The sequence below is a fragment of the Antechinus flavipes genome, chromosome 3, assembly GCF_016432865.1.
Source record: "Antechinus flavipes isolate AdamAnt ecotype Samford, QLD, Australia chromosome 3, AdamAnt_v2, whole genome shotgun sequence".
Lineage (NCBI taxonomy): Eukaryota > Metazoa > Chordata > Mammalia > Dasyuromorphia > Dasyuridae > Antechinus > Antechinus flavipes.
The window spans coordinates 1,366,492-1,383,686 of NC_067400.1; the positions used below are offsets into that span (position 1 = coordinate 1,366,492).

The 17,195-nt window shown below is 62.9% G+C and overlaps 1 protein-coding gene across 1 annotated transcript in view; it reads left to right on the forward strand.

Annotated features, from left to right (window-relative positions):
* The first annotated feature begins 314 nt into the window (after nt 1-314).
* The window catches only part of TRPV1 (transient receptor potential cation channel subfamily V member 1), a 22,682-nt gene continuing 5,801 nt past the window's right edge, over nt 315-17,195 (forward strand). Inside the window, exons 1-13 of the mRNA XM_051991528.1 lie at nt 315-560; nt 1,262-1,333; nt 4,594-4,892; nt 5,171-5,337; nt 5,416-5,568; nt 5,658-5,798; nt 10,108-10,406; nt 10,848-11,027; nt 12,027-12,185; nt 13,090-13,185; nt 13,573-13,643; nt 14,652-14,817; nt 16,500-16,566. Coding sequence (XP_051847488.1) covers nt 4,621-4,892; nt 5,171-5,337; nt 5,416-5,568; nt 5,658-5,798; nt 10,108-10,406; nt 10,848-11,027; nt 12,027-12,185; nt 13,090-13,185; nt 13,573-13,643; nt 14,652-14,817; nt 16,500-16,566 — 1,771 coding nt within the window. The 5' untranslated portion in view covers nt 315-560; nt 1,262-1,333; nt 4,594-4,620. The remainder of the gene's footprint in view (nt 561-1,261; nt 1,334-4,593; nt 4,893-5,170; nt 5,338-5,415; nt 5,569-5,657; nt 5,799-10,107; nt 10,407-10,847; nt 11,028-12,026; nt 12,186-13,089; nt 13,186-13,572; nt 13,644-14,651; nt 14,818-16,499; nt 16,567-17,195) is intronic.

The following is a 17,195-nucleotide window of genomic DNA, read 5'->3' on the forward strand; positions in this document are numbered from 1 at the left end:
GAGGAAGAGAAAGGGGAGGAGGAGGAGGGGGGAGGGGAAAGAGGGAAAGGAGAGAGAAGAGAAGGGAAGAAGGAAAAGAAGGGGAAGAGGGGAAGGAGAGAAAGGAGGGGAAGAAGAGGAGGAGGAGGAAGGGAAGGAGTGGGAGAAAGGGAACGTAGGAGAGGAGAAGGGAGGAGGAGAAGAAGGGGGAGAGAGGAAAAGAGGGAGAGGAGAGAGAGAAGAAGGGGAGGAGAGGAGGGATGGGAGGAAGGGGAAAAGGGGAAGGAAAGGAGGAGGAAGGGGAGAAGAGGGAGGAGAAGGATGGATGCTCAAGCACAGCCATCCTTCAAAGAGTAGCAGTGGTGATTATGAGTGGGGTTGGGGGAGGGGGTGCTGGCAGGCCCAGTTCTAGGCAGACAGCAGGGAGGGCCCTGCATTAAGGTAAGAGCATCTGTGTTGCTGTGACCCTGGGCAGTCTCCCTCCCATCATGGTCTCAGGAGGAAACTGAGACTCGGAAGATGAAGGCGCTGGACCAGCAGATGGCTGAAGTCCCTCCCAGGACTAGAATTCTGTGGGCAAGGTGCTGACCGCCCCCTCGGCCCTCCCAGGCTGACTGGGACCCCCACCACCACCACCACCTGTGGCTGTCCAGGGAGGGAGGCCGGGCTGGGGCAGAGGGCGGGCACTACTGCTCTGGCCGGGCTGTTTCGGGAAGCTCCGGTCCCCAAGAGCCTGGTCTGGCCTGGTACCTCCCTGACATCACGGGGGTCAGTGCTCGCCAGCGGGGGCTCCTGTGGAACAGTGCTGGGGGAGAGAGCCCTGGGCTCTGGCAGGCCTCGGACCTCCCTGCCAGCCCCCCCGCCCCATGATGTGAGCTGGCCACAAGAGCCCCGTGTCCTGGGAGGGGTGGGGTTGGGGGGGGGGCTGTGCCCGTGAGGCCTTTCTGGAGACCCCCAGTTCTAGGAAACCGGAAGCCTCAGGAGCCTTGGGGTTGCCAGCAGCTCTCGCGCCCCCCCCCCCCCCGGCTGCCACCACCTCCGGCTCCAGCCTCTCGCCCGCATCTGTCTCTGATTTGCTTTGGTCCGGCCTGTGGTCTCACTGACCGGGAGAACTCCCAGGGACCCCTCGCCACCCCCATCAGAGCGCCCTCTCTGGGCCTGGCAAGTCTTGGCAATGGCTTGGGGGGGGAGGGGGACTAGTTCTCTCCCCCCCTCCTCCCCGCTGGCCACTGCACCTGGAACTGCGTCACAGGACAGTTAACGGAGGTGCTTTTGCTTCCAGGACCTGTGCGTGAAGCTGCCGGATCCTCGCCCCTGATTGGCTGTCCCGGGACCAGATCTAAAGGCCACCTGGGTAAGTGCCGCCCCTCCTCTGTCTCCCCACCTGAAGCTGGTTGGGCTCGGGACTGGAGGCTGTGCCCTGGGAACCTGGACCAGGCTCTGCTCGCACACCTGCAGAGACGGGAAGCTCATTGCCTTGGGAAACTATCCATAGTCCACCATTCCCCCCTTTAGAAAGCAGCTCTTTAATCCTTTAATTTTGAGAATCAAAAGATTTCTAAGGCAGAATTCATCCATTTAGCTCCTCTCCCAGATGGGGTCTGCATTGGCTGCCCCCGCTCGCCCACGGCCCAGACACGGGGAGTCCTCCGGGTGCCCCTGGCCTCTGCCTGGCCGGGCCCTCGGGTCTCTGGGGGCAGGAAGGAGCCGGGAGGCTTCTGCGGCCCCCATCGCAGCCCCCAGAGCTTCCCGGCACGTGACAGTGCAGGCCTGGCTCTGGCTCTCAAGGTTCCCGGGGACAGACCCGGCCCGGCCAGGCTGGAGAAGCGGCGGTCACCGCCAGGCCACGGGCCAGCAGGCAAGGAGGCTTTGTGGCTACGTGCGCAGACCCTGCCGAGAGAGGAAAATGTCCGCATGGGGGGGCAGCGGGCTCCGACCACTCTATTAGTGCCCGTGGCTGGCTGTGCCCGCTTCCGAGGCCGCGTTTTGGCCAGGATGCTGGACAGCGTCCAGGGGAGGGCAGCCTCAGTGAGTCGGGGCCCGTTCTCAGAGCCACAGTGTTGGAGAAAGGTGGTTGTACCTCCTGGAGAGAGTGGATGGGCACCCCTGCCCCCCAAGGTCAAGAAATGGCAGAATCAGGATTGGTCAAGTCCAAGGGGCCTGGATCTGGGAGGGCCGGCTCACTTCTGCAGCTGCCAGTGGCCATGGGGAAAGCTCCGCATGTTAACTTGCCTGCCCCTCCCCTGACTCCAGTCCACACACACACACACACACACACACACACACACACACACACACCACTCACACACACACACACACTCAGACACAGAGACTCACACTCACATACACTCAGATGCACACACACACACACAAACACATTCAGACTCAGACATACACACAGACTCACACACACTCATACACTCAGATACACAGACACATACACATTCACAGACACACACTCACACTCAGACACACACAGACTCACACACACATTCACACACACTCATACACTCAGATACACACAGAGACACACTCACACAGACACACACAGACTCACACTCACACACACTCATACACTCAGATACAGAGACACACACATTCACAGTCGCATGCAGACACACACTCACACTCAGACACACACTCATACACACAGACACACACACATTCACACACAGACACATTCATACACTCAGATACACACAGCCACCCACAGACACACACTCACACTCAGATATACACACAGACTCAGAAACACAGACATACACATTCACTCACACACACAGACACACTCACACTCACACACACATTCACACACAGACACACTCATACACTCATATACACACAGACTCACACTCACACTCAGATATACAGACACACACACTCAGATACACACAGACACACTCACACTCAGATATACACACAGACAGATACACAGACATACACATTCACTCACACACACAGACACACACACACACTCACACAGACACACTCATACACTCAGATACACAGACTCACACACATTCACACACACACACACAGACTCACACACATTCACACTCACACACACACACTCAGATACACAGACTCACACACACACAGAGACTCACACAGACACACTCATACACTCAGATACACACACTCACACATTCACACACACACACACACACACACACACACACACACACTGAATTATTTTCCTGGTTGACTGAAAGCAGCTCAATCCTTGTCTCCCTCAGGAGACTGGGCATCTTTGCCAGTTTTGCTGCAGCTCAGGAGCCCCCTGGGTGTTTCCCCCAACGCTCCCCAGACTAAGGCAGACACGATTCGGTTTGGGGGAGAGCGCTCACTCGGCTGGCACGATTCAGGGGTTGCTCCCCCGTATGGCATATGTGCACTCACAGGCTCTGAGCCCAAGAGAAGGTGGGCTCTGCCTCGAGGTCCCACTGCAGGTCTCGAGCGCTAGACGGCCTCTTCTCCCCTTTGTGGGCTGGGGTGCGAGAGCTTCCCTTTAGGTGTGATGCTCTGCCAGGCTCCTGCTGGCCATGTGGCTGCGCCCGGTCCATCCTTGGTTCCCATTCCTGCTAATAACTCAGGAAGGCCGGCTCATCTGGCCTTGCAAAGTTGCTGGTGCTCCTCCGGCCGGTGGGAGGGGGACCGTGACGCAATCTCTGGAACAATCTTGGTTCCAAACCAGGAACCAGGGCCCTGGTGAGGCTGTAGGCGGACCCTAGAGTAGCCAGGTTTCCTCAGTGGATCTGGATGCTCCGCTTGTGGGCCCGCTTGGCCTGGAGGCCCTCGGTGTCGCAGAGAAGCTGCCCTGGTTTCCCTAACCGACCCCACACTCAGACCCCTCTGGGTGCACAGTTTCCTCTGACGGAGGCTCGGGTCCTTGAGAGGCCGAGGGGCTCGTCTTTCTTCCTTGTCCCCAGTGCCTCCCCAGGCCGGGGCTGGCCCTTAATAAATGCTTGTTGGCTGATTGAGATGCAAAAGAGGCGGCGAAATGGGGCAACATTTCCCAGGTGACCAGTTCGGCGTTTGTGGAGCGCCAGTCACATGCCAGGTGCTGGCTAAAGGCCGGAGACGGTGTGTGTCCCTCCAGCGTTAGCCCGGGTAGAGACTAAGCCCACGGTTCTGCCTCTGGACGAGCTGGAGGACGATGGAGGGAGGGTGTCTCGGGAGCTGGAGGCCTCAGGCTTGGGGCACAGCCCCCGGATCTTCTGGGCCTTCCCCCCTTCTGACTTCCGGGGGTAGCCAGGAAACAAGCAACCTCCTGGCCTGGTCCTCTTGTCCCCTTCTACAAGGTGAGTCAGCAAAGGGAGCGATGAGGAGTGGGACAGTACTGACCTTTGGCTCCTCTGGGACCACCCCAGGTGACCACCGATCATTCCGAGATCCAGGGAGACCGCCCATCCCACTGCCCACAGCCTGGGCTCTCAGGGGCCAGGAGGGGACTGGGGTGGGGCGGGAAGGACAAAGAAGGAGGAGCCTCCCGTGGGACCCTGTGCCATCCGGGAGCCTCTTCCCTCCTTTGTTAAACGGGATCCCGTTTCCTGGCGTCCCCAGCCGTGATGGCGGTGACCGGGTTCCGGGACTAGTTCTTTCTTGCTTTCCCAGCGGTCTGACTTGGGAGCCCTGGCAAAGATGAGCAAGTCGAGCGCAGACGAGGCGGAGATTCCCAACGAGCCGCGGGAACCAAGTCCCGGCCTGCCCTGCCCGGGGACCCCCGGCAAGGCCCCCAAGAGCCACGCCTTCTCCGCGGCCCGGAGCCGGAGCCGGGGCCGCCTCTTGGGCCGCTGCCATTCGGACGAGGCTTCGGCGATGGACTCCCATCAGGAAGGGGAGCCGGCCCCGTGCCCCGTCATTCAGCTCAGCCCCATGGGGGAAGGGCCCCCGAGTGACGAGCAGTCCGGGCAGTAAGTGTCCGCCCCCCTCCGCCCTCTCCCCCGGCCCGGTGTCTGGACGCCGCCCTGCACCTCGGGGCCTCCAGGGGCTCCGGGACGCTCCGCGGCTCTCACAGCCTCTTTTCACTGAGACGGGACTAACGGATGTGGCCTTTTTCCCTCTGAAAGGAGCAGTCTCAGCCCCGGATCGCGGGGGTGCCTTCGGAACCCCCTGGGCCAGCTGGGCGGGACCTGCGCGCTCTCGCGGGGGAGGGGGTCCCTCAGTGCCCGTTTCCACTGCGTCCCCGCAGGCAGTCGCCTCAGGACCCCTCCGCCCCCGCCTCGGAAAAGTCCCTCAAGCTCTACGACCGCAAGAAGATCTTCGAGGCCGTGGCCCAGGGCAGCTGCGAGGAGCTCCGGGACCTGCTGTTCTACCTCCAGCGCAGCCTGAAGAAGCTCACCGACAGCGAGTTCAAAGGTAACCGCCCGTCTCCACCCCGGGGAGGGAGGGTCCCCGGGGGCCGCGGGCCAACGACGGCCTCTGCTGCTGTCCCAGACCCGGAGACCGGGAAGAGCTGCCTGCTCAAAGCCATGCTGAACCTCCACAACGGCAAGAACGAGACCATCCCCCTCCTGCTGGACATCGCCCGGCAGACCGGCAACCTGAAGGAGTTTGTGAACGCCAGCTACACCGACAGCTACTACAAGGGTGAGAGGGCCGAGGGGGCCCGGGCCGGCGGCCCTCCCCGCCCCAGGGGCCGCCCCCGGGCGCTGACCGGTCCTTGTGGCCCCGCCCAGGCCAGACGGCGCTGCACATCGCCATCGAGAGGCGGAACATGGCTCTGGTGACGCTCCTGGTGGAGAACGGCGCCGACGTCCACGCCGCCGCCCACGGAGACTTCTTTAAGAAAACCAAGGGCAGGACCGGCTTTTACTTTGGTGAGCACATTTCTAGTGGTTCTTTCCTTTTCTCATCAGGCGCCTCTCCCCGCGCTCCTGGAGAAGGAGCCGCCATGATAGAGACGTCCCGCCGTGTCCGCCCCGCCTCCCTTGCAGGAGCCCCCCCAGGGCTCCTCTCCAGCCTGCTGGCCCCTTCCCGCCCTTGTCCCCTTTGGCCGGGCCCTCTCTTGCCCTGCTCACCCCTTCCTCCCCAGCAGCTCCTGCTCCTCGGGGTCCCTCCGGGCTGTCATTTCCTACAGTGCGCAATAGCTGTTCAACCACCCTCCAATCTGGGAGGGCCCTTGGAGTCCCACCCCCACTCTGGGATTCTAGCCCCCAGTGGGGGGGGCTCCCCTTGGATTCCCATTGTATTCCCACCTCCCAAAGTGGGGGCTCCTCTTGGATTCCCACTCCCAGTGTGGGGAGCTCCCCTTGGATTCCCACTCCCAGTGTGGGGAGCTCCCCTTGGATTTCCACCCCCAGTGTGGGGGGCTCCCCTTGGATTCCCACCCCCAGTGTGGGGGGCTCCCCTTGGATTCCCACCCCCAGTGTGGGGGGCTCCCCTTGGATTCCCACCCCCAGTGTGGGGGGCTTCCCTTGGATTCCCACCCCCAGTGTGGGGGGCTCCCCTTGGATTCCCACTCCCTTGGCAATGGGGACCCCTTTGGATTCCAGTTCTTTGCTACCATCCAAAGGGCAGATCCTTCTTGACCCGATGAGCAGTAAGGACGCATTGAGTTCATGGTTGACATGTTGCCAGTGTCTAGAGAAAGCTGGGGCGCTCTTGTTCCTCAAGGAGTCACCACCCTCCCCTGGAGCAAGGGGAACTCCACTCGAAGGTTCCTAGACCTTTGGGGACACTTGGTTTTCTGGCACTGAGCTACTGAGGAGAAGGAAGGTCCCTGAGAACCCCATGGCCCCGCTTGGGGACTTGCCAGCCTTCCTGTTTCTTTGGCCGCCGTGGGCCAGCCAGGTCTGTTGCTTGAAGGCAGGTTGGGGGGGCTGCGGGGGCTCAGCCTCCGTTCTTCATCCCTGCTGTCCCCGTGGAGGTGGCCGGCCCCGCCATCGCCCTTCCCAGGCTCCTCCCAGAGGGCCGTGCGCATACTGAAAACCAGTTGTCCGCTGGCAAGAAAGGGCAGGGCTGGGGACAGGAACCCCGCATCCTGTCCAGGCTCCCGGTGGGGACCTCCCCCTTCCCCCAGCTGTCTGCCACCTGGTTTCTGTGTCCACCATTTGCTAAAGCTGCCTGAGACCCAGGTTTCTGGTAGCCTCCGGTCACTCAGGCACAGGCACTGAGGAGGCGACCGTGGGATGCCCCGGGGACCCTGGTCCTGCCCTCAAGGAGATCCCAGGTAAAAGGGGAGAAAATGAGTGAATGAATCAGGATGGTGGGGGGGGGGGGGAGGAGCTGGTAGGAAATCCAAGGGAGGAAAGGGAACCTTCTTGTAGAGGGCGGGGTTTGAGCTGAGATGGGAGGACACCAGGGAAGCAGGGCGGGGCAGAGAGGGAGGAGGAGTACTGCAGGGAGGAGGGGGAGCACTGCAGATACCCCACAGGCTCGAGGAGGGAGATATGAGGATCCTTTTTCGTAATGGAGCCTGCCCCCACCTTTTCAGTGTTCTACCCCCTTTACTCTCTTCAGCGGCTCTCACTTCCTTGCCCCTCACATCCCTCAAGTGGGGAGCCAGGAGGGCACAAGGCTGGGCCCCCAGTCTTAGCGGCATGTGCCCCTACTGAGTGCTCCCGGCCCTGTAGCGCCCCTTCTGCTTTCCGGCCGCTCCTTGGGCACCCTCTCATGCCCTCCTGCTCCTTAGCCGTGGTGCCTTCCTGAGGCTAGACCTTTGGCTCGATTCCCTCCACCTGGCTCCTCATCTCCCCCGAAACCTGCCTCTCCCCTTAACTCCTGCCTTACCAGCAGACTGACAGTGCTCCGTCCTTCTGGTCCCCTGGGTTTGAGCCTCAGGCCCAGCTCTAACTCCTTGTTCTCTCTCCCTCTCCCCTCCCCCTCCCCCATGTGGCGCATGGCCAAGTCCTGCTGCCCCACCCGGCCCTTCCTCCTGCCCGAGTACCTGCTGCCCCTGGTTCAGAGCTACTTTCCACCAAGCCTGGACGATGGTTTTTCTGTCTCCAGTTTTTCTTGTCCAGTCTGTCCTTCCCGGGGAGCCCCCGCCCTCTCCCTCAGGGACAGCTCTGCACATGTCCTCATGTGCCCAATCACGTGCCCCCCCTTGCCAACTGAAGAAGAGAGCCCATCTCCACATCGTGCCGCCTCCCTGTGGCCCCAGCTGGAGGGAGCGGGGCCCGGGGTGCTTCCAACCTGGCTTCCAACTTAGCTTGGCGACTGCCTCAGTGCCTTCCTCTGTAAAATGGGACTAATGTCTCCTCCAAGGGCTGTCATGAGGAAGCAGTGAGATAATCATTGTAAAGTTCTTCCAGCACCTGGCACATAGTAGACACTTAATAAATGCTTGTTCTTTCTCCTTGCCCTTGAAACCATCTTTTGCTTTTTCTTTCTGGGCCACTAGTTCCAAACCAGGGCCTCTCTGGTCTCAGGGCCCTCTTGATGTGGTCACTTTTGGGATGAAAATCGTCTTTTGTGTATATTTTTCTTTTTAAAAAATTGGCTGATTGATCTTCACAAGCATTGATCATCTCTTTTCAACTACCCCCTCCCCATGAAAAAGGAAACATGATAAACGTGCACAGTCCAGCCCAACAAATTCCCACGTGAGCCACGTCCAGAAACGTTCGCCTCGTTCCCATCATCTCTTATCAGCCCTCTGGCCCACTGGTTTATTGTTTCATCAGATCTGTTTGTGCAAACGCTTTCATTTTATGGGCTCTGAATTGTTCGTTTGATTTCCTGTTATCCTCTCTACTGCTTAGTCATGAACTCTTTCCGATCCATAGATCTGAAGGCTCATCTCTTGCTTTTTAAATTTGCTTCCGACGTGTCCAGATGGAGTTTGTGGGCATCTTTGGTATCTGCTCGAATGCTGTCCAGTTTTCCCAGCTCTTTTTACCATGGTGACTCCTTACAGCGTGGTGGGGGGTTGAGGTTTGTTGAACACTGTTTGTTTTCTCCTACATGTTGGGCATCTAATAGATTCCCGGATTTTTGAATCCAGAAACAAATCATTTCATCGATAGGGCAGAGACTGGCTGGCTGGTTTGTGTTAGTGTCCCTTGTCCTTATTACAACGGGTGGAAAATATCAAGTATTTAATGAATGTTCTACTTGTCTACCTACCAATCTACCAATCTCTCCATCCATTCATCTGTCTATTTACCTATTTATGATTCATCTATTTACCTATCTACCAATCTCTCCATCCATTCACTACCCATCCATTCATTCATCCATCCCCTTCATCTATCATCTATTTATCTATCCATCCATCCAACCGTCCACCTATCCAGCCATCCATTTTTCTATCTACCAATCTATCCATCCATTCACCTATTTATCTATCATCTATGTATTTATCCATTTAGCTATTTACCAATCTCTCCATCCATTCACTGTCTACCCATCCATTCATTCATCTATCATCTGTTTATCTATCATCCATCCATCCATCCATCCATCTACAGATCTAGCTATTATTTCTGTTTTTTTCAGGCCTTCAAAGCCCTTGGTGGTCTGACTTCATCCTTCCTTCCCTCCTTATCTTGGTTCTCCTTTCTCCCCTTTATGTGTACTATGTTCCAGTCCCCTTGTTCTCCCCGAGGTCTTGGGTCTTACTTTCTCAGACCGCCATGTTTTATTCATGGCCCATCTCCTCCCCCCCACTTCAGGTGTTCCCTCCTCAGACTCTTCTTGACCCTTCCAGCTGCCCTGTTGTACTTGACTTCTTTTGTAAAGTGATTCCACAGTGCCTGGTACACAGTAGGAGATTAATAAGTGTGTGTTCCCTCTCCTCTCCCCATGTCATCACCATTATTTGTGTCTGTGTCCCACAGATGGTAAGCTCACTGGGGTGGGGGTTGTGCCTCAGTTGATCTCCAGGGCCCGGCACAGTGCTTGTCCCCCCCCACCACCTTGGTGCCGCCCCCCAACCCTGGGATGGACCCCTCCATCTCTTTCCCCTTCCTTCAGTAGAGGGGTGGGTTGTGGCCACGACCCCCACCGGGGTTTGCCTTCCACCTGGGAGCCCCTTCGAAGGCCGGGCTGCCCGAAGAGGGGCTGCCCCCCCATCTCTCCCTGAGGCTGCGGGGCTCCCCGGGAGGGGGGGCGCTAGGAGGGAGGGGCCCCGGCGGTGGGCGCCCTGGGCCGCTAGCGCCCTGACTCCGGCTGCCCGGCCCCCAGGTGAGCTGCCCCTGTCCCTGGCGGCCTGCACCAACCAGCTGGCCATCGTGCAGTACCTGCTCCACAACCCCCACCAGGCGGCCGACATCCAGGCCAAGGACTCGGTGGGTAACACGGTCCTGCACGCGCTGGTGGAGGTGGCCGACAACACGGCGGAGAACACCAAGTTTGTGACCAGCATGTACAACGAGCTGCTGATCCTGGGGGCCAAGAGCCAGCCCGCGCTCAAGCTGGAGGAGGTCACCAACAAGAAGGGGCTCACGCCGCTGGCGCTGGCTGCCAAGAGCGGCAAGATCGGGGTAGGCCCGGGAGTGAAGTGGTGGGCCGCGGGGGGCGGGGGTCCCACGGGGGGCGGGGGTCCCGCGGGGGGCGGGGGGGGGCCGCGGAAGTGGGGCAGGCGGGGGCGCGGGAGCGGGCTGGGGGGCCACGGGGGGGGGCGCGGGAGTGAAGTGGTGGGCCGCGGGGGGCGGGGCCCCGGGAGTGAGGTGGTGGGCCGCGGGGGGCGGGGCCCCGGGAGTAAGGCAGGCGGCGGCGCGGAAGTGGGCTGGGGGGCCGCGGGGGGCGGGGGGGGGGCCGCGGGAGGTCCGGCTCGGCCGCGGGGAGCCGCTCCTCCGGGGCCGGGCTTTGGGCCTCCTCGGTCTGTGGCGGCCGGCGCTCCGCCTTGGGAAGCCCAGGCACGGAGGCAGCCTCCCGGGACCTCCCCGCGGCGCCTGGAGGTGACGCGCCGCGTCTCGGGCCAGGTCCTGGCCTACATCCTTCGCCGGGAGATCCAGGAGCCCGAGTGCAGGCACCTGTCCCGCAAGTTCACCGAGTGGGCCTACGGGCCCGTGCACTCGTCCCTCTACGACCTGTCCTGCATCGACACCTGCGAGAAGAACTCCGTGCTGGAGGTGATCGCCTACAGCAGCAGCGAGACCCCCGTGAGTGCGAGGCCGGGAGGGGCGGGGCCTGGGCGGGGCCTGGGGAGCCGGGGCGGGGCCTGGGCGGGGCACAGAAGCAGCGGGGACAGGTGTGACACAGCTACTGTGTGCCAGGCGCTGAGCTAAGTCCTGGGAATACAAAAAGAGGCAAAGGCCGGCCGGCTCTCAGGGAGCTTCCTCCCCAAAGAGGGAGGCGGGGCGCCCCGGCTCTGGGCCCGGCATTAAGGGGCAGTGGGGGGGCTTCCTGTAGGAGGAGGGATTTGGGTTGGGACTTACAGAAAGCCAGGGAGAGATCAGGAGTCGGAGGGGAGGAGGGAGAGCGCTCCAAGCCTGGGGGATGAACAGAGACAAGGCCATGTCACCCAGCCCCTGGTCCTCTAGTGCCCAGCCCAGGCCCCACCTCCCACCCCCTGCCCCTGTGCCCATCCCAGGCCCTGCCCCAGGTCCCCTGCCCCCTGCCCCGGGTCCCTTGCCCCCTGCCCCTGTGCCCATCCCAGGCCCTGCCCCCTGTCCCTGTCCCCCAGTGCCCACCCCAGGCCCTGCCTCCTGTCCCTGCCTCCAGTGCCCACCCCAGGCCCTGACCAGGGTCCCCCAGTGCCCAGCACAGGCCCTGCCCTCTGCCCCCTGCACCTGTGCCCACCCCAGGCCCTGACCCGGGTCCCCCAGTGCCCAGCGCAGGCCCTGTGCTCAGTGTGGGTGAGTGTGTGTTCTCAAATCCCTCTCTGGTCTGTCCCCTGCCTCCCTGCTGACCTGGTGACCCTGTCCTGTGGGGAGGGGGGACGAGGGACAAGCCGGGGCTCCATCTGGCTCCGGCTCTGTCTATGGGGTGAGGAGAAAGAGCCCGACGCGGCCCCTGTGTGAGCCCGAGCGCTCGCCCTGCCCTCAGTTTCCCTCGGTGTAGGGGGAGGCGGGCTGGGGGTCTCTCGGCTTTGGCCTCTGCGGGGGCCTGGTGACGGTCAGCCCGAGCCGGGAGCTGGCTGAGCCCCTTCTGCCCTCCAGAACCGCCACGACATGCTGCTGGTCGAGCCCCTGAACCGGCTCCTGCAGGACAAGTGGGACCGCTTTGTGAAGCGCATCTTCTACTTCAACTTCTTCGTCTACTCCGTGTACATGGTCATCTTCACCTGCGCTGCTTACTACCGGCCTGTGGGCGACCGGGTGCGCTGGGGGCGGGGCGGGGGGCGTTGCCCGAGGGTCCTGGCGGTGCCGCCCCAGTGGGCAAAGGGCTTGTCCCGTGGGGACGCAGGGCTAATGTCAGTGGGGTGCTGTCCGGGGTCCTGGTGGTGCCCGGGGGTCCTGGCGCTGTCCGGGGTCCTGGCGGTGCCACCCGAGTGGGCAAAGGGCTTTTCCCGTGGGGACGCAGGGCTAATGTCGGCTGGGTGCTGTCCGGGGTCCTGGCAGTGCCCGGGGGTCCTGGTGGTGCCTGGGGGTCCTGGTGGTGACCGAGGGTCCTGGCAGTGCCACCCGAGTGGGCGAAGGGCTTGTCCCGTGGGGACGCAGGGCTAATGTCAGCGAGGTGCTGTCCTGGGTCCTGGTGGTGCCCGGGGGTCCTGGTGGTGCCCGGGGGTTCTGGTGGTGCCACCTGGGTGGGCAAAGGGCTTGTCCCGTGGGGACACAGGGCTAATGTCAGTGAGGTGCTGTCCGGGGTCCTGGCGGTGCCACCCAAGTGGGCGAAGGGCTTGTCCCGTGGGGATGCAGGGCTAATGTCAGCCGGGTGCTGTCTGGGGTCCTGGCGGTGCCCGGGGGTCCTGGCGCTGTCCGGGGTCCTGGCGGTGCCGCCCGAGTGGGCGAAGGGCTTGTCCCATGGGGACGCAGGGCTAATGTCAGCTGGGTGCTGTCCGGGGTCCTGGCGGTGCCCGGGGGTCCTGGTGGTGCCACCTGGGTGGGCGAAGGGCTTGTCCCGAGGGGACACAGGGCTAATGTCAGCCGGGTGCTGTCCAGGGTCCTGGTGGTGCCCGGGGGGTTCTGCCACTCCCCGAGTGGGCAAAGGGCTTGTCCCAGGGGGCCCCAGCCTGGCCCTGCCCGCAGCCATACCGAGCCTCGCCCCCCTCTCATCTTACAGCCTCCTTTTAAATTCGACCACACCCTCGGCGCCTGTTTTCGCGTCACAGGAGAACTGCTGTCGGTTCTGGGGGGCATTTACTTCTTTTTCCGAGGGGTCAGTATTGCCTCCTGCGCTCTGAATGCATCTGAGGGCCTCAGGCCCACGGCTGCCCAGGGATGGGGTCGCGAGGCCTGAAAGCCTCTGTCCTTGAGCTTGGAATGAGGGCCCGGATGTGGGGAGGGCGCCCCCCAAGTCAGGGACTGGCAAACCAGGGGAAGGCGCTGGCCATGAGGGAGGGGGCCAGGTGGGGGAGGGCAGGGGGAGGGGCCAGCTTGAGCACCAGATGGGGGGGCTGCAGGGGCGCGTGCCTGGGGCGCCCCCAGCCCACCCGAGCAGGCGGCTCTGGCTCCCCGTGCCCAGGAAAGCGCCGGCTCTGCGCTCTGCTGAGGCAGCTGGGATGGGGGAGGCTGCCCTCGACCGGTGGGTCTCTGTGCCCTGCAGATCCAGTACTTTCTGCACCGGAGGCCTTCCCTCAAGACTCTGTTTGTGGACAGCTACAGCGAAGTGCTCTTGTGAGTGCTGGCCCAGGCTCCCTGTGGGGGGGGAGGAGGGGGAGGGGGCGAGACCACGGGAGCTTCCCTTCCAGGCCCAGCAGCCTGGACCCCACCCAGTAGGGCAGGGAAGGTGCCCCGGCTGTTCAAAGTTCAAAGGCCAGTTCGGCCCCTCCTGGGCCTGACCCCTGAGGTCACACTGCTCCTCCCAGAGGCCCCTGGGAGATGGGGAGGGGGCACACGTCAGCCAAGGTGATAGAGAAGCCCCCCAGTGCTGACCTCATGGAACCAGATTTCGCCCACGGGGGCAGGGGGGGGGCCCAGACGGCTCCGGGCTCCAGGCCCATCTGGGCCCACTTCTGGCCTTCTGCTGCTCTGGGACGCTGTCCATGGTCTCTGACCTCAGGGAGCTTGCCCAGAATCCAGTAGGAGCCCAAAGGGCAGCCCACCCTTGTGACAGAAATGTCAGCTATGGATGCACTTTGTGTGGACCCGCCAGGCCTGGGCCCACGCCCCCCAGAACCCGCCAGGCCCGGGCCCACACTCCCCAGGACCCCCCAGGACCCAGGCCTGCGCCCCCCAGGACCCCAGCCAGTGAGATTGAGGGCATTGTCAGCCCAAGGCACAAGCGACTCTCTGTTTGTGGGGACGGGGAGACCTTTAGCTTCCTCTCTCTGGCCAGGACCCAGCTGGGGGTTTCGGCAGAACCGGGGCCCTCGGGCCGCTCTTGGCTCTATTTCTGCAGTCAGAGAACGCGGGTTTGCTGCTTGTGGGATGCCCCTTCTCTGTCTCCATCAGCCGTAGCAGCCAGGGCGCTGATGGCTCCAGGGCTTGCGCTGGGGCAAGGGTCTGAGAGTGGGGAGGGGGCTGGGGACGGACTAGAGGCCCTGCCCCTGGTGCTGAGCCCCTAAGAGAGCGAGGCTGCCCCGGGCCGGGCGGACGGGCCGAGGACTCTGGAGCCGAAGTCCCTCCGCGGGCTGTCCCGGCCCCCTCGGGCCCCCTCCCACGCCGGCCGTGCCCCCGTTGCAGCTTTGTCCAGTCCCTGTTCCTGCTGATCTCGGTGGCGCTGTACTTCAGCCATTACAAGGAGTATGTGGCCTTCATGGTGTTCTCTCTGGCCATGGGCTGGACCAACATGCTCTACTACACGCGCGGCTTCCAGCAGATGGGCATCTACTCCGTCATGATCGAGAAGGTGGGTCCCCGCAGGCCTGAGGCTTGTTCGGCCGTGGTCCTGCGTCCCCAGCTGCCCCCACCGGGGGGGGGGCTTTGGGGGGGAGTCTCCGGGGGGATCTCCAGGGGGGATCTCTGGGGGGGGAGTCTCTGGGGGGGTCTCCGGGGGGATCTCCAGGGGGGATCTCTGGGGGGGGAGTCTCTGGGGGGGTCTCGGGGGGGAAGTCTCCGGGGGGGTCTCCGGGGGGGAAGTCTCCGGGGGGGTCTTCGGGGGGATCTCCAGGGGGGATCTCTGGGGGGGGGTCTCTGGGGGGGTCTCCGGGGGGGAAGTCTCCGGGGGGGTCTCCGGGGGGGAAGTCTCCGGGGGGGTCTTCGGGGGGATCTCCAGGGGGGATCTCTGGGGGGGGAGTCTCCGGGGGGGTCTCCGGGGGGGTCTCCGGGGGGATCTCCAGGGGGGATCTCTGGGGGGGGAGTCTCTGGGGGGGTCTCTAGGGAGGGTTTACGGGGGGGGGTCTCCAAGGATGGAGCCCAGGGGGCGGGTGAGCAGGCCCAAGGGCCGGTCCCTCTTCTCTAACCTCATGGGGTCAGAACAAATGAAGGCGACCTCAGCGAGCCCCGCCGGAGGGGGAACAGTACCCACAGTCATGTCGTGGTCTGTCAGCCAAGAAGCATTTATTAGACGCCCACGCTGTTCTTTCCCTGGGCACTGAGACAGACACAACAGGGGCGCCTTTGAGGGCGCATTAATTAATTTTAATTAGTGGAGGGGGCAGCGAGGTGAGTGGGATCAGAAGCGGCCGCCTGGCGGGGACCCCAGCTGTGTGACCCTGAATGACTCATGTCAGCTCTGCCTGCCTCGGTTTCCCCCTCCGTGCAATGGGGAAGCAGCGCCTCCCCCTGGGTTGTTGTCAGACCGAGCACCTGGCACAGTACCCGGTGCGGGGGAGGGGAGGCCTGGGCAAACACCAGCTGTCGTTGTTAGTGGCGAGAAGGGCTCAGAGGGAGAGAATGAGAGACAAAGCCCACTCAGCACGAATGGGGGGGTCATTGTGTCTGCGGGAGAGGACGCCCCCGACTGCGCCGGCCAATGAGAACGAGCAGCGGGCTCGGCCACAGATGTTTCAGCCAGGCCGGCCGGGAGGCCAGGAAGGGCCGGGGTCTCCCCCAGAGGCACCCGCAGTCCCAGGAGCAGCTCAGGCGGGGGCCGAGGGAGGAGGCTGAAACCAGAGAAGATGAAGCCTCCTGCCGGGGGGAGAGGGAAGCCCAAGGACCTTGCAGACCCTCTGAGGGAAGCAGCCCCCAGCCTGCCCCCCCCGTGCCCACTCCCCCCGCACCCACCCCCCTTGGCACCTGCCCCCCCACGCCCGCCCCCCGGCGCCCACCCCCCCAGGAGAGCAGCTGTTCTTCTCCTGTTCTCCCCCAAAGTCTCCAGGAGCCTGTGTTGGTCCCAGCCACTGAAGGTTAGGGCTCAGCTAGAGACAAATGGGATGCTGGGTAAGAGCGGGAGCCCAGCCTCCGCCCAAAGGCCCGGGGTGCCCAGCAGCCGGCGGGGGTCTCCCCAGGTGGGAGCCTATGGCAGGTCAAGGCTTGTTCCGCCGCTGCGTCAGCGTGTCCGGGGAGACAGGACAAAAGTAGACCCAGGGCCTGGGCCCGCAGCCTTCTAGGCCAGGGGTCCACTCTGAGCAGAGTCCCCTCCTCTTGCAGATGATCTTGAGAGACCTGTGCCGCTTTATGTTTGTCTACATTGTCTTCCTACTTGGATTTTCCACAGGTGCGCAGAGGTCCGGAGGGCTCTGGGGGGCCGCGGGGGGGTCCCGGGTGGGGGGGTCCCAGTGTGGGAGCTGGTGTGGAAGTCCCAATTGGGGGGGGCTGGTGCAGGGGGCCAGCGCGGGGGTCCCAGAGTGGAAGTCCTGGTGCAGAGGGGTCCCTCTGCCAAGAGAGAAGGCCAGTCTGCGTGGGTGTGGGGAGAAGGCCGGACCTGCCACTGGGGGTCTCAGGGGTTGGTCTCGGGTGTTGTGGGTCTTGGGCGTCGGGGGTCTTGGGCGTCGGGGGTCTCGGGCGTCAGGGATCTCGGGCGTCAGGGATCTCGGGCGTCGGGAGTCTCAGGCATTAGGGGTCTCGGGCGTCGGGAGTCTCAGGCATCGGGCGTCTCGGGCGTTGGGGATCTCGGGTGTTGGGGGTCTCGGGTGTCGGGGGTCTTGGGTGTCGGGGGTCTTGGGCGTCGGGGGTCTCGGGTGTTGGGGGTCTCGGGCGTTGGGGATCTGGGTGTCTGGGGTCTCAGACATTGGGGGTCTCGGGCATCGGGGGTCTTGGGCATCGGGGGTCTCGGGTGTTGGGGGTCTCGGGCGTTGGGGGTCTCAGGCGTTGGGGATCTCGGGTGTCGGGGGTCTCAGGCATCAG